This window comes from Zeus faber, assembly GCF_960531495.2.
Source record: "Zeus faber genome assembly, chromosome: 13".
Taxonomy (NCBI): domain Eukaryota; kingdom Metazoa; phylum Chordata; class Actinopteri; order Zeiformes; family Zeidae; genus Zeus; species Zeus faber.
In genome coordinates, this window is record NC_137198.1 from 19,699,877 (window position 1) to 19,716,373 (window position 16,497).

The 16,497-nt window shown below is 44.9% G+C and overlaps 1 protein-coding gene across 17 annotated transcripts in view; it reads right to left on the minus strand.

Annotated features, from left to right (window-relative positions):
• col12a1a (collagen, type XII, alpha 1a) overlaps positions 1-16,497 on the minus strand; it is a 72,028-nt gene that overhangs the window by 41,841 nt on the left and 13,690 nt on the right. For 15 of the 17 annotated variants that reach the window (XM_080013034.1, XM_080013033.1, XM_080013030.1 and 12 more), the window contains exons 14-28: positions 13,436-13,705; positions 11,087-11,353; positions 10,673-10,865; positions 10,360-10,484; positions 8,549-8,698; positions 8,307-8,426; positions 8,038-8,202; positions 7,809-7,955; positions 6,961-7,100; positions 6,070-6,199; positions 4,802-4,947; positions 3,893-4,022; positions 2,341-2,361; positions 1,617-1,753; positions 281-410 (exon numbers count right to left, since the gene is read on the minus strand). In XM_080013034.1, the coding sequence (XP_079869160.1) occupies positions 281-410; positions 1,617-1,753; positions 2,341-2,361; positions 3,893-4,022; positions 4,802-4,947; positions 6,070-6,199; positions 6,961-7,100; positions 7,809-7,955; positions 8,038-8,202; positions 8,307-8,426; positions 8,549-8,698; positions 10,360-10,484; positions 10,673-10,865; positions 11,087-11,353; positions 13,436-13,705 (2,271 nt within the window). The remainder of the gene's footprint in view (positions 1-280; positions 411-1,616; positions 1,754-2,340; positions 2,362-3,892; positions 4,023-4,801; positions 4,948-6,069; positions 6,200-6,960; positions 7,101-7,808; positions 7,956-8,037; positions 8,203-8,306; positions 8,427-8,548; positions 8,699-10,359; positions 10,485-10,672; positions 10,866-11,086; positions 11,354-13,435; positions 13,706-16,497) is intronic. The other 2 variants (XM_080013035.1, XM_080013036.1) reach the window with 1 other exon arrangement.

Consider the following 16,497-nt stretch of genomic DNA (forward strand, 5'->3'; position numbering starts at 1 on the left):
CCATTGCTGTTTACACCAAATTTTTCTCTCTCTTTATGCCTGCAGGGTTACGTGTCGGACAGCGGGCTGGGGGCAGTGTTGTCCCAGCAGGTGGTAGGGGGCCAACCGGCCGGTGCTGCGCATCAGCCAGAAGCTCTCCGAGTGGGAAACGAGATAGAGCACCGCGGAGAAGGAGTGTCTGGACATCAAGTGGGCCATCAGCACCCTCCGTTAATACCTCCTGGGGTATGCCATCATAGGACTGCAAATTTAGATGAGGGGATGAGTTTTTGTGTCTTACCAGTAACGGCCTCTCCCAGCATGGGCTCGGCGGGTCCCTCGTCATAGACAGGAGTGACAGCCAGGCTGTACTCGGTCTGTGAGATCAGGTTGTCCAGTTGCCTGGTGGTCACGTCTCCCTCCACTTCCAGCTGTTAACCAATCAAATCCACTTAAATTCAATAACCCAAGATACATTTTTATCTCAAGAATCTGCTTGCGATAATTATTGCTCTGAGGTCTTGGTTTTCCATATTCAAAAACAGAATAATGCGTATCTCATAAGTGCACTTATAAGCTTAACCGGGAGGCAGAACTTTTCCTCCTGTGTTCTGATGGGGGAAAAACACGAAAAGAATATATTACAGTATCAAATATCTGGAGACCGAGTCATGAATTTACCTCTGTTTGTTACATTAAGTTTGATATTGGAACCTCCAAGAGATAATTCATTTTGATTGCCCAGAGGTTTGAACTCTAATTTCTGCGTTCTCCAGATGTTTGTTTTTGCGTTTGTGTCATAAATCAGAACTTGGAACTCTGCAATTCTCAACAATAAAAAAAACTCCATGAAGGACGTTTGTTTTGTGCTGAATCTAAGGAAAATTCACCATGGTTTGTGTTTCACCATTTTAGTCCATGAGGTCAGAGGTTCAGAACTGGGTGAAGTTTTCGGGCAACACATTCTTGAATGCACGTCACCTGTCGGCTCCCGTGTGTGTGTGTGTGTGTGTGTGTGTGTTGTTTTGAACTCCTCCCACAGAGGAGTCATTCTGTACATCCAACTGATTTATGACAGTAAGTGCAGTTACTTAATATGTTGCCCTCATCAGCCTGGTATCATACAGTCAGGTGTTGTAAAATATCCATCCTCCTGTGTCAACCGTCAATCGGTAATCCCTTGTCTCTCGACTTTCTGAGATTTGATTTAATATAAATATATTTATTTTTGTATATATTTTTTCCAATTATTATTATATTATAATTATATTTTTAATTGTACATATTTTGCTTTATTTTTAATTGTTTGTAATTGGGTTCATTGTATATTGCCAATATTCTTTTTATTTTTCAGTTATTATTTTAGGGTTATTGTAAATCAGCAAATTTTTTTGTCTTCCTTATTTTTAAGTTGTTTTTCCTTGATTATTGTTAGGCTTATCTTCATTGTTTAATGTTCTTTTTTTTTTTTTTAATATTGCCAATATTTCTATTCTCAAAATAATTCTTAGGTTTATTGCATATTGCAATATCTATCCATCTTTATCTTTTGACAGTGGCGTGATACGGTGATTCCTCTGAAATTGATGGATACTTTGATGGTACAATTTGTGGGGGGCGTAGAATCCAAACCTCACCTCTTTAGCATCTCCATCCATGGGCTTGTAGGTAATGAGGTACTTGCGAACCGGGCCAGGGGCAGCATCCCATATGAGCCTCATGGTGCTGTGAGTGACATCCTGCACTATCAGTTTGCCGGCAGGGGGACGAGGACCTGGAGGAGAGACAGACAGGGCGAAGGGTGGATTTGGGAATCAGAACATTTGGTAGGTCCAGTTAAGCAAGAAAGACATGACGATGAAGTGGAAATACAGTGGATGGATAAACGATAAAAGGCAATGGGTTTCAAGCAATGATGGACAAGATTGATTGCCTATGACGGGCATTTTAACCTCTGTCTTGCAGGGCATGCAGGGATAAAAAAAATCCTTCTTCAATCCCCTTTAGTTGTCTGACGAAGAACATATGATTCTTTTTGGCATCAACAACCTTGGGATGATTGGCAGGGACGATAGGGAATGAACAAAATGGATGACAGGCACGCAGACGCACACAAACACGCATCATATGAAAGACTGTGTACAGCCACAGTGCAGCATCGTTGGAGCAATGGATGAGTCAAGTGCCTTGTTTAATGATGACCCAATGATGGTAGACCGATGAAGAGCAGTGATGAGGATGATGATGACAATGATGATGATGATTATCATGATGATGGCTTGGTATGAAATAATGAAACATGCTTTTATCACTGGGGGGCGGGGCGGCAGCATTCTCCTGGTTTGCCCTAAAAACACTTACCTGAACCACCTCTCTCGGGCACTATAGAGGCAGAAATAGAGAGTGTAATGGATACACACTTCACTCAACATTTCACACAGAGTTTAGACTGTCTCCATGGTCATGACAATCATGAGTCATGTAATTAAGATAATGTAGAAATATAGCGGGTATAGCGGCTGAAAATACAAACCCTACATCTAAAATTAAATAGCTATTGTGGCCTATTATTGTTGCGACAATTCTTCAGGCTGTCACATAAAAAAGTAGTAGTTGATTGTTCATGGCTGTTTAGTAAAGGATAAAGTGAAGCCAGCCGGTCATGATCACAAATGAATCCCCTTGTCTTGTATCACTCCGCTTCTTGGCTTCCGCTAAGACTCAGGTGCGTATCCACAAAGCGATTGCACAGCTTTTGCGGCCGCTAAACCAGCGCAAATAACGGAAAAAGCGAGCGTCTAATTCACATAGCACCTGCAAATGGGGGAATGCGCCGCTGACTGCGCTGCCACACAAATATTTGCACTATTTAAATTAGGTTTTGTACAATATTGTAGTGTACCCTTTCTATGCAAATGAGCCTCTTTGCAAAAAGCGTCCAATTCACAAAAACCAACGCTGATAGTCACACGCAGTTAGAGTGACGCTATATATATATAATATTTATCTATATATATATATCAATTATATAGATCTAGTATATATATATATATCGATTACAGATAGATATATTTATAGATATATATAAATTATAGAATAAATTATAGATTTATTCATACTATTTAAATGTTTTATAGTCACTGCACATAAACCTAAAGTTACTCATTTCCATTGTTGTCAAACCCCCCCGTCAGGATTTGGCACAGCACTGGCGCAGCCCCTTTCAAGAATTTCCTACAATTTTACATTTTCATTGAACACTTTAAATCAAAATAACTACTGTCCGACAATTCTTTTTATGCTTTATATATATTTAAGACTGATAATCCGTTAACGGACAAGTGTAGAGCAGTGGCGTAAATGCGCAATGACTCTCCAATGGAGCCCCCCCACCCCCACCCCGTCCGCGACGTAGGGATTATTTACTTTGCCACATGGAAAACTGCCATCAGACGCAAAACAAGTGCAAATTATACTCAGCTGCAAAAAATCATGGCCGTGTTTGCGCTGGCATATCATTACCGCATTATCTTTTGTGAATAGGGCGCTAAAAGGGCGCAGATAGCGGGCGCAATTGATGCGCAATTCAGGGTGTTATTAGTGGCCGGAATTCATTCGTTTGTGAATTCGCCCCTTAGTGTGAATTTAGATATATCCACATTCATCCCTTCAAGTCTTCCAGTGTAGTTTCTGTTCAGCATCGCCGCTAGCTAGGGTGAGCATTTGCATGTAGTCGGCATGAAACGAGGGACGTGAATCCAGGCAGAGAACTGGTGTCCTGTGACGGTCATTATTAACGGACAGCGGTCATTATTCAGAAACAATTGACCGCTGATGGCAGCTATTCAATCCCATTCAATCCCACGCTCAGTACCTAAGGGGGCCAAGCAAAAAATGACTGCGGCATACGTACGTGTGACTCCTTGGTCGCTGAGGGGCTCGCTCGCAGACTGCCCGTGCAGGGCGAAGATGGCGATCGTGTAGGCAGTGTTGGGATACAACCCCACCAGCTGCACCTCGGTCCTAGCTGCTCCCACTCTCATCTGTGGGAAGGATCAGACCGCAGAGCAACACATGGTCAAAGTGCGGGTGGGGTGGGAGTCGGCTGCCGGTGGGTCTGATGAATTGTTTCCACTCAACAACTCAGAAAGAAGCATCTTGGACAATATAATTTTTTTCCAAGCCCTGGGAGTTTTCTGCCGAATTCTGTTTGAACTCCTCTGTGTTTTGACACCTCGTGAAGAAAATGATGATGTTCCCCCAGCAGGTTGAGTTCATGGGTTTTTACCCGGCCCTTTGTGTGGAGCAATGATTGGCTGTATTTTTCCCCTGTGCAAACCCATCAGGCAATGGCGAACATTGGTGGCTTTGTACAATGTTGTTAAAAGTGGACGACATCTGTACTTTGTCAGGGAGCGCTGACAGGAGTTTGGAGTAAGTGGTCACTGGCAGAGTGGAAGTACATGTGTGTGTGTGCTAAGTACGTCTTGAGGACATATATATGTGGTGCATGTGGTTGCCTGTGTGTCCATGCAGAATGATTATCTGCCTTGCTAAACTCTACCACTGCTTGACCAAAATGGCCAAAATGAATGCTGGGCTACGTCGGCCAATCAAGTAAGCCAAGCTTAATATTTTGGGTGGAGTGAGAACACAATGGAGTATTTACAGTAAGTGGCTTCATGAGAACTTCAGTTTGGATCCAAACTTGGACCGCAAAAGATGACATCAATTGAGTTCACAAAAAGGTTTGTCAAGTCCATGTGATAGGTCACGGACATGTGTGCGGGCCTGTCCCCCAGTGGGTGGCCGCTGGTCCTACCTCCTGCTCGGTGGCTGGCTGGGTCGCGTTGATGGTGCTGTAGAGAAGCATGTAACCTGTGGCGCGGTCAGCTTCCTCCCATCTCACCCGCATGGTGGTGACCTGCTCGTCGAAGACGGTCATCTTCTTCACCGCGCTCAGGGGCACTTGGGAAGGCAAGGCAGGTCGTGGTAAAGTGAAATAAACATCAGTTTGCATTTTAATTTACAGCATCCGAAACATCATCAGATATAAACATTTACTTTGTGCACAGTCAGCCGGCCGGACCGTTTCTGCGTGCCATCGACATGGTGAAAAAACTGACAATAGGAGTTGTTTTATGTGTGCTTTTATGGAGGTATAATTCGGACCATGACAGCAGTGCTATCCAAGCGGGTACAAATAAAACAACAACCGAGGAGAAGAACTTACAGGAAACAAAGGGAGGAATGAAAGTGGTGGCCTAAAACCTTGGTGTGATTATGTTGGCCTTCCTTTAAGACGGGCTCTAATTAAATTATGCAAATGCTCTATTCACACAGCTGCATTTTGGTTCCATAAACAAGTCCAAAGCGCGCTGCTCTGAACATTTGATTAACCGTAATCACACAAGAATCAAAGAGATTGAAGGAAGATGATTTTTTTTGTTATGCAACTGACTCAAAGTCAACTCCTACAGATGGCTGCTGACACAAAGGGAATATTTGTCCGCACAGCAAAATTATCCAATTAAGGTCTTGTGAACAAAGCTGACCTTGTTTGGCAGCAGAAGGCTTTTTTCTGAAACTGTTAATATTTTCCAAAAATTTGTTTTATCACCTTTTTACAATTTTATCTACAATAATATCTTGCAACTTCAGTTCACACAAAACTAGTGTTGCATTGCCAAGGTCAATCGTTTGATTGAGGATAACAACTCGTCTTTAGTGCAACTTTTAACGTTCATTTGATCAGGTGGTGAAGCTGCTGTATGAGAACACCAGAACCGTAGCTCGGGAGGTAGAGCTGGTCGTCTAGTAATCTAAAGGTTGCTGGTTGGATCCCAGGCTCCTCCTGCTAGCATGCTGTAGTGTCCTTGAGCAAGACACTTAACCCCTAATTGCTCCTGATGGCTGCGTCCGTCGGTGTTTGAATAATTGTAAGTCGCTTTGGATAAAAGCGTCTGCTAAATGCAATGTAATGTAATGAATCACGCCTGCTCTTCAAACTGTATCATACCTGTCCAAGTTGGACGGAGACAGGCGCAGAAGGGAAACCCAGACAGAAAAATCGGCGGAGAAAACACTCACATGTGGTCTCGGCTCCTTTGAGGGGCTCGCTGCTCTCCTCTCCGACTACAGAGTAGACGTTGACCTTGTACTCTGTCAGAGGGTCGAGACCCTGCAGAACCACCGTGGTCTGCGTGCCGTCCACAAACACCTGTTGAAGAAAGCAGAGTTGGAGGATTGAGTATTTTTGTGTACATATCCTTGACCCATGTGTACATTGTCATATGTTTTATGTTTATCCATTAGTGTGTTTGTAGGAACGTCCAATAAACCACCGCAAACAAACATGGACAGGGTTCTGTTTAACCTGGAATGGTAAACGATATTAGGAAACACAACAAACAAAGGCCCGAGGTGTTTTTTGGTGTTGGCGCAAGTGGCCTCTTTTGAGAGTTCCAATTAAAACTGCAGAGAGCCTCTGACCAAACTTGTCTGGATCCGGACCCCGGACCCCGCCGCCCTCTTCGGTTTCAAATCCCGACAGTACGCAGGAATAAAATCCTCTAGCCGCTATGCTGCTAGCTAACAAGGCAAACTACGGGAGCTGGACATAAAAACAAACAAATCCTACATGTAATTAGATTCAGTCGCTAAAGTTGGATCTGGTCCATACACGCTGGAGTCCGACAGAGCAGGGGAATACATGAGAAGTGACTCATCATTTGGTCTCTAATCCTCCTTAAACCAAAAGACGTGTGCCTTGCCCTCAGTCAGATCATACTTTAATGAGAAACCCACACACAGAGGACTGAAACAGACCTGCATGACCAGTCGGAGGGCTTAAGTGGAGTTTCCCCCTAAACGTCTGTCACAGTGCGCCAGGAAATAGTGTCGAGCAAAAGGATGTTTGTGAACGAGGCCTCGCGGCAGCTTCGTGGTTTCCCTGCCCTATGTTAGGAAGTATCAGCCTACCTGCTGTGGCCGTCCGGAAGCGGTCATGTACTCCACTCGGTACTTCTCCACGGGGGCGGAGGGTGCGGTCCAGGTGGCTCTGAAGGAATAGTGGGTCACGTCGGATGTCACCAGGTCCGTGGGCGCCTCCGCAGCATCTCCTTTTCAGGTGGGAGATAGATTGATAGATATAGTGGGACCAGCAAGTTTAACTTGAAGATAAATGTGGACGATTGGTCTCTAACTCAAGTATGTCAGGTACTAAAAGCCCCACAGCTAACACAATCTGATGAACTCATTTTACAGCGGGAAATTTCCATTTAATCCTATTCGCTGAGTTATCTTATCACAGAACCATCTGCTGAGGAATCACTTGAGGACTCCCCTTTCCACTCAGAACTAGACTGCAAAGCCACAAGAAACATCCTCTTTAAACCACGGTATCTGATAACCACTTCCTAATTTGATTAAGAAGCTCCCATTCCAGTGGCACATCAAGAGTATTAACTGGTGAAGCGAGACGAGGAACTGAGGTAATTTCAAGGGGGTTAGCTCATTCCAAGCATCTAGTATTCCAAGCGGAGAGCCTAAGAGACCCTGAACACGTTTACACTGTATATCAGTCTAGGATCAGTACTTTTAAGTTATCAGACTTGCATTACACAGTAATTACACAGATTGGCCAAGAGGTCAAGTAAGTGTAATGGCCTGATAATGTCGGCTAAAAACTAAGCTATATTGGTCATAAATAAGTATCTGCATTAGTTTATAATTTGCGGACCAAACATCTAACATTATTATTGAGATTTTTCTTTGTTATGGAAATTTATTTCTGTACAACCAGATATGAATATATCCTGTTTGTGTACCTGGTCCCTTGACACTATTACAGAGGTTGTCTGTAAGTGTATCCACAATGTCCAAAAGGAAGGAGAAGTCCGCCACGTTGTACATGTGAATTTCTTCCGGATCACTGGCAATGGACCTCAGCTCATTCTCGTCAGCGTTCTTCACACCTGAAAGACAGAAGGGGAGAACGGATTAGCTAGCGCCAGTATACAAAATGTGGAAATGTCTCAAAGGATGTAACGGACTTACCGATGGCGTACAGCTCGATGTTTTCTAGCCGAAGGTTCTCAGAATTTTGGATGATATCATCCTGGGACTTGCCATCAGTGATCAGCACGCCAATCTTACGAGCGTTGGGTCGCATCCCGACATTCTCTTTGAAGTTGTTCTGGAGAATGTAGTTCAGGGCAAGGCCTGCAACATGGAGACAGCAGCTCATTGATCTCTCTGCAGATGGTTTGATTGTTTGGTCTTGTTGGCCTTTCCAGCAAATAGCTATACAAGGTATAAGATGATACCTGTCATGGTGTTGCCACCCTTGTAGGGCAGGTTGGCGACAGCCTCCAACAGAGAATCCCTGTTTCTATGGGCGTTGAGGTGCCATTCGGTCTTGGGGTCTCCGCTGTACTGGGCCAGACCTAGAGTCAACAGGCCCAAGCAACGTCAGTCAAACATTCGGCATCAACCCCACTGGTGCTCCCAAGGATTAAGACAAACGACTATGTTGGGTTTGACGTTGTCCATTTCTGGAGAAACTTACCGATCTGGACTCTCTCCGGGCCAATGTCAAAAACTCCCACCATTCGGGCGATGAAGGCGCGGATGGTCTTGAAGTTGAGACGCCCGATACTCCAGGAACCGTCCACCAGCAGCACAATGTCAGCCTGGGCCTTGGTCTTACACATCACATCTGAGAGGTCGGTGGGCAGAGGGGTTGGGATCTGACATGATCACAGGCTCCAAACATAGGAAAGTCACGCAACATCGAAATACAAACCAAAACAAAATAGTGTAAGTGAAAGGTGGTAAACAAGATGTGAGAAAGGGGAAGGAAAGGCACAGAAAACCACTATGAACTTGACTACCTGATGCCATCAAACATTTTTTTCCAAAACTGCTCAAGCAACCACATTTTCACACAACAACATTGTATCTAATCCATATTTCACAGATCTAAAAGAACACATTTATTTTCCATATTTCATAGGTATCATCTTCTTGTCTTCGGATGTTCAAAGGCCATTTTTTCCCCCCTCTCTCATCGCTCCAGCGAATGATATTTTTAAATGCAGGCTGTTCCAGGCACCTGCATGGTGAAAAGCACGGCTCCCCATCCACAGAACCTAAAAGAAGGCTGCAGATTCACTGAGGGGGAAAAAGGCAAGACGTTGTACGATATGTCATTGTGCGCCATGGAAAACACAATGTCATGATGATTAATTTACAGACCCCACCCATTCATTAGAACCAGATGTCTACTTTAAATTGATGGATGCAGAGACATACAAACAGACAGACAGACAGACAGGCAGACAGACAGACAGACAGACACAGACACTGAAATGTGTACACTTGGAGATCTGATTCTAGTAACATAGTGAGTATATGATCTATACAGGACTGGATGAGATGAAGATGCATGCAACTTCATAATTCTTTGCCACAAAGTGCCACAAAAAACACTTCATACTTTGGTAATTATAGCGATATATTTACCTGGCTCTCCTCGGTTAAAAAAAAACTGGCAATACTTAAAGGAAAAACTGTTATATAGGATACTTAAAACAGATTTTTTTTTTCCAAAAACATGCAGTGGGTATTGAAGTTAGTTTTGAGCTTTTGCACGCATACAATTTTCCTTTTCAAGGAAAGGTTTCACGGTGATTCTCGGGGAACTGGCAGAGGGAAACACAAAACTGTCAGGTCCTGGAGATTCTTTCAACTGCTTCTGCTTTATCTAACAGCCGGGGCCCTTTCCTCGCTGTGTGGATCTGCTCCTTATTAGGAGGAGGATCGCAGCTGAGTGGTCAGACTGACCTTTCTGGAACTCTCCATTAAACACATACGTTTTTCCCCCTCCTCACGCATGCTGCCTGCCGCGCTCGCACTCGCAAGGCCGTAAAACATTTCATCATTAAGGACAAATTCTATTTCTCCGGGCTGTTTCGGCCCTGGCCAGGGGCCTGGACCTGGTGTAAAAATATATATAAAAAAAAAGCCACAGTGCCAAAAGTGTCACAACGTGGAAGGCAAGAAATGGGCAGACAGATGGATTTGCCATGACATCTGCCTTTTCGTGAGACTTCTCGAGAGCATTTAGGAAAGGCATTTAGGGCAAGTCATCATCTTTTATGGGCCGTGGAATTGTATCCGACTTTCTGAAAGTCATCCAAGTCTCAAAGTCGTTCAGAGTAGGTGACATCTAAGCAGTTATTTACTTCGTTGTTACTTGAAACAGCTTCTCCAAACAGGTTCAGGCTTCTGGTTTGCCTTCGACTTATACATGATGTATATATCTATGTTTAGTGTCTCTGATCACACGATTAAGTATGGATTAAAAAGAGGCATTACCTGTTGCCTCAAAGGGAGGAGGCTCAGGGGCGTCGGAGAGAGTGGTTTTTTCCTCACCAGCCAGCGGCATACTCTCTCCTCCATCAAACATCCCAAACACACTTACTGTGTACTTGGTTCCGGCTCTGTGTGACAGAACAAATGCCTTTATTTCCTATCTATCTATTATTTTCTTCTGTAGTACACTTCAATATGACATTTTTGCATTTCAATTCCTAAGGAAATATCACCATGCCGAACAATATATCACAGACGGAAGAAAGGAAAGGACAAACGCTAAATAGTTCAAAGATTTGGCCCACGGAGGACACACCTTAATTCCTCCAGCACCACGGTGTTGTCATAGGGGCCCACCAGAAGCTCCCCGAGGTCGATGTCATCACCTAAGGGGTTGAATTTAACTCTGTAGCCCTTCACGTCCCCGGGAGCCGGGTCCCAGCTCACACGGAAGCTCGTCTTGCTGGGCTCGGAGGTCTGGAGGTTCCTGGGTCCTTTGTAAGGTGACACTAGCAGTGGGAGAGAGATGGACATGAAAGTGAATGAATGGACATGAATGATGGACCAAAGACAATCTACCAATATAATATAATTATATACTGGTAATCCATGTGATCGATTTTTCTCCTTTATGGACATCTAAAATGCATCAAAAAAGCAATTTTCATCAACTGAGACATGAATTAGGCAAATAAAGTCTTTGAGAATTTGAATAACGGTTCCAACGTACGCGTTGTTCCTTCTCCTTGCCTGGCCTTGCCCTCTCCCTGGCGATAGACGGGCAGAACCGTGATATCGTAGGTGGTGAGCGGCGTGAGGCGCCTCAGGACGGTGGTGGTGGTGCCGCCGGCCGCCTTGGCGGCCAGCTGCCTTCCGCCCTCTTGGGGCTTGTATGTCACACGGTAGTTGACGACATTGCCGGGCGCTGGCTGCCACGTCACCCTCATGCTCTTCTCCGTCTCCTCGGACACGACGATCACTCGGCCAGCAGCAGAGACTGGGAGGATCGAAAGGGACAAAGGGATGGATAAATGGGACGGAAGGTATGGACGAATGGGTGGATGGATGGATGATAGATGGACAGATGGATGATGGGTAGTTGGATGGATGGATGGATGATGGATGGACGGATGGATTGATGGACGGATGAATGGATAGGTGGATGGATGATAGATGGAAAGATGGATGGATGGGTAGATGGATGGATGGGAAGATGGATGGATGGATGAAAGGATGATGGGTGGACAGACAGGTGGATGGATGGATGGATGGATGCATGGACGGTTAGAGAGACAGACAGACAGATGGATGGACAGATAAACAGACAGAGAAATGGATGGATGGATGGATGGATGGGTAGATGGATGGATGGGTATGTAGATGGATAGATGGACTACCCTTGCTGGTGTACAATGTAAATTATCAGGCCATAAGCACCAAATTCCCACTCCCTTTCCTATAGACTTACTTCTACTAGACCATTATAAGCGCAATGCAGTCCTGCTGCAGAGTTAAGTAAACGGCAACACGCCTGACTCCCTCAGAGGTTTTCGTCTGTGTTTCTGTTCAGTTTCCAAATGCCCGTGAGGACAAAACCACCCAAATGCAGCTTGATTTCCAAGTATACATGAAACATACCAGATTTTTTCGTGACCTGATCACGTTCAGTCAGTTCAGTTTTTTAGGAGCCAGGCACAGACAACCGTTGTGTTTGAGAAAGCCCAGCAGGGGCCCCTTTTTTTCCATGGCGTTTCCATCGAGTGTTTTACTCTGGACAGGAAAGGCCAAGTGTGAATTGTCATAGTCCTCCCAAGGAGCCGAGGAAAATATTTAGACAGCTCGACTTCAGAGGGAGTCTTTTTGTTTTGTTTTGATGTTTTTATGAACGGAAAGAAGCAGTGCATCCAAAACTTTAGTGTGTTGCTGAGCGAAGGTCGACCTTGCGATGTCTGGTTAGCAGAGGGGAATGACAAAATTAAGGTGGTGGGTGCGAGGAAAGGCCTGAGCACAGGGATTGTGGTTATAAACCATATGTGCCTCCAGTGTTGCCTCAAGGGTGGTTTTTTGGTGTATATTGCACCAATCCCGCTTGCCAGAATCAATAAACATAAATGACGGCTGGACATATTTTTCCATTAGCACATTCCACCTCGCTAACTGGCAGATAAATTAACTCTCGATTGGAGTGAGTTTCTGGCTCCATGTGCTTTTCTCATTTTAGTATAAAAGTAGCTTCTATCCGAGTCCTGCATCTCCCGTGTATAACTATTTGCAGGTGTGCTGGACGTTACATCACCTCCATATGTACACGTAACACGCACATACGCAAGACTTATATCACACTAATTGCAAGAGCATCTCCATGACCTCTGCGGCGAGGGTGAACGCCGATGACGTTCGTACTAAGTTTTGAAAGAATACGCTGTGACTGCTTTTTTCCACATCACACCCAAAATGGGGGCTACCCTTTGCAGCCTTTTAAAAAGCCTCGTTTCATGACTCTGAAACTGCCCCAGATAGGGCCAGTAATGAGATATTCGTGTCCTCTGTCAACATGCCTGGAGCTTAAGGGGCAAATTAAAAATGTTTACGCTTATGATGCCTTCAGGATAATAAAGTCAAGGTTTCAGCCAGCATTCCAGGCCCTTGAGTCAGCCATTTAGGCATCATTGTGGACCTAGTTTGGACATAGAAGGAACGGCTGTCCTATTCCTTCCAGACACCACATGCTGTTTCATTATATTTACTGTAATACTGGAATTGGTATGCTTTTTTTATGCCTGTGTGTTCATCTGTTTTGTCGAACTAATCATGCAGTTTCATTTGCTGGAGGAGTAACCGCACAGGCCTGGAAGTTAGACATCCGGAAACTCATCATTTCGTGTTGACAGTAAGCAGGGAAAACATGAACGGAGGGTATATTTTAAAACAATAAATGTTGAAGGGGAGCAGATTGAAAGGTGCAAGTGGCCGGAGAGCAAAAGCAGAAAGGGTGCGAGAAGACAGAAGTGAAGGAGGGAGGAAGCGCCGCTAAAGTAAAGAGCCTGGTGGAAGCATTTAGGGAGCTAAAGTGACTAACCATCTGTGGTTTCCTCTCCTACCAGCGGCTCCCCCTCCCCGTGGCCGTAGCCGGCGTGGACGGAAACCTGGTAACGCGTCTCCGGGGTGAGACCCTCCAGGACTGTGGCTGTGGTGTCCCCTCGCACCGTCTTCTCCCCAACCTCCTCGGAGTACAGAGACTTCCACCTGAGCCGGTAGTGTCGGACATTGCCCGGTGCAGCTGTCCAGGCCACGGCGAAGCTGGTGTCTGTGACGTCACTGGTCACCAAGTCTTTGGGTGAGCCAAGTTCTGCAGGATAAAGGTTAGAAGGAAGGGCAGTGTAAGAAAAAGATGTACGCTTGAAACAAGGTATCATATGTATGTGTAGGGAGTATGGAAAAAAGAACAAATCACTATGTCAGCTGTGCTGGACTGGGTTTATCGAAATATATCACTTTTCTTCATGTTTTGCTTTGTTCCAGTGGACATCATTTGTGCTGAAATTTTTAATGCAGAGACATGAAAGCTTGAGGAAGTGGGCTAGACACAGAATGAACAAGATGGACAGGCCTAGCGATAAAAGCAACAACAATCATCTGTCTGTCTCCGCTTTAACCCCTGAGGGTGTGTTTGAAGACCATGATTTACTCCCCCCTACGACCAGAGGCTTCTGGAAAACCTCTGCAAAACCGATCACAGATCACACAGCCGCAGCACTTTCATTTTCCATTGAAAGGGGAGAAACGTGATCCGCAAAAGTGCTGTTTTGGTACAATTGCAGATGTTAACATCTCATTCTCTTTTTCTTCCCCCTGGGCTGGTTCTTTCCTGAGGCAATGTATAGGGCCCTCTCCCTCGGCAGCGTGATGACGGTTTGGGATATCCCTGTTGGGATGGTTTCTTTCGCAACTCATCTTGTCTTCAGGACCATTTTGAAGAGATGCATCGAAACACACGCACGCACGCACGCACGCACGCACGCACGCACGCACGCACGCACGCACGCACGCACGCACGCACGCACGCCCACACACACACACACACACACACACACACACACACACACACACACAGACAGACAGACAGACAGACAGACAGACAGACAGACAGACAGACAGACAGACAGACAGACAGGCACGCAAGCACGCACACAGCTTTTGGTATCAAAGCCAAATCAACCTCATAGTCCCTAAATACCAACACCAAATCACAACATGATCAGTGAGGGAATTCAACATTTGGGTGGTGCAAATTCTGAATAAGTGAGTTAGTGAGATGGTCGGTTCACATAACAGACAGCCCATGAGAGCATTGTTTTTTTAGGGACCTCTTAAGGTCAGAGTAAAGGACAGAGTAAACATCAATGCACTCCCTCCAAAGTGCTGGGTTTGCCAAGCAACCAGCACAGAATGATAGATTTTGCCAGCTGTGCAGCTTGTGGCAAGGGGGTTGGGATCAAGGGTAATGACTTCTGCAGACAAGCAGAACTAAGACAAGGTCCCTCACCCAAAAGTAACGTTCACACACATGGAACACATGGGCCACCGGGCGACAATTTTGTGTTGACAGCCACAATGAGGTCACTGATAGTTAGAAGGGAAACTATGCAGTTTTCCATCAAATATCAATCGTTTATACACACAGAGATCATGGCATTCAGATGAACAGCACCATTGCCATGCCTGCTGTGTAACATGCAAAGCCTATTTTAGGTTTATAGACAACAAGTGGTGTTGAAGAGTTTCCTTACTATGTGGACTATGTACTCAATATGGCTGACACGGCATCACCAAAACCCTACAAGAAGAAACCTGCTCTCAAATTAGGGCTTTTGATGCGACCATATCAAACATTTTACGAAAGGCCCCGATGGCTTTTTTCCAAACCCACACTGTATCAGCATGTGTTGACACGGCAGTCACATCCACAGTTCAAGATGTCTGGAGCCTAATTAGAGCATAATTATCCACAGTAATTGACAAACATCAATGTGCCGAAGAATACCAATGTATCGTGAATGCAATCTCTTCAAGAATTTGACAGTAACAACGTAATGTTCTATAAAACTCACTTTTTTTCATGATGCCTTAAAGCTTAATTACTTCAGTACAAGGAGAAATGAAATAAGACAGACACCCAAAGGCAAAAAAGAAGAAAAAATAAAAACACTGAGCTCTGTCTTATTTAATTCAGCCCTTTTCCATAAACCGCTCCAAAAATCACTCTCAGGAAATCAACAGCTCTTTCAAAGTGCCATTTCAGCACTGGCTCTCAAACCTCTACTTCTCTCATTTTATTGCTCTTGGTTCAACAAAATGCACATCTGAGCCTGAGGAGATGAAGAGTTCCCTATCCAGACGCCAGAGGCGTCCTCTCCACCCTTGACCTCAAAGGAACTACAAACCATACAGTGGTAAAGAAAAACAGACTGCCACTGCCAGTCTGAATGAGCCTGGCATTGCCCCTTAAGTCACGGGTCCAAACACATCAGTGCGAGTGGGGAAATAAATCAAACTAAGCGTCTGTGATTTCACCTGGTGCTGCGTTGCCACTTTCACAATCCTTAATGCATTATGGAAATGGAGAGTGCATGTATCTGGACTACAGAAATGCACACAAAACTCAATTGCTATAAAAACATGACATGCTGAATAAAACCATTGAAGTGAATTTCCATAGCTTTTCAATAGCTTGAAACATTCTGAATGAGGATATTCCAACAGCATTCATGACTAAGAACAATTTCCACTTAATCCCACTTCGACCATGTGAGGAAATTCCTCTTTAAATATTAAGCCTAATGTTTAACAACACGACACTAGACAAATTATAGTGTCCTAAAAACATTTCTCTCTGCCTTCCTGCCAGTCTCTGCCTCCCCCCCTTCCCTTAAGGATGATGGGCGGACAGTTCTGGGACGAGCCAGCTCTTGCACCGTGGATTTCAGAAAACTCCCTCCACGTGTTGTCAACTAGCTATTCTCACCATGCCGCTATGTGGGAACATTTTGGGCATATCTCAACAATTAGGCACTCCCATTCCTGGAGGTGCAACGGTTTCCATCAACCTACGCATCTGAGCCGGATGTGATGTAGCGTATC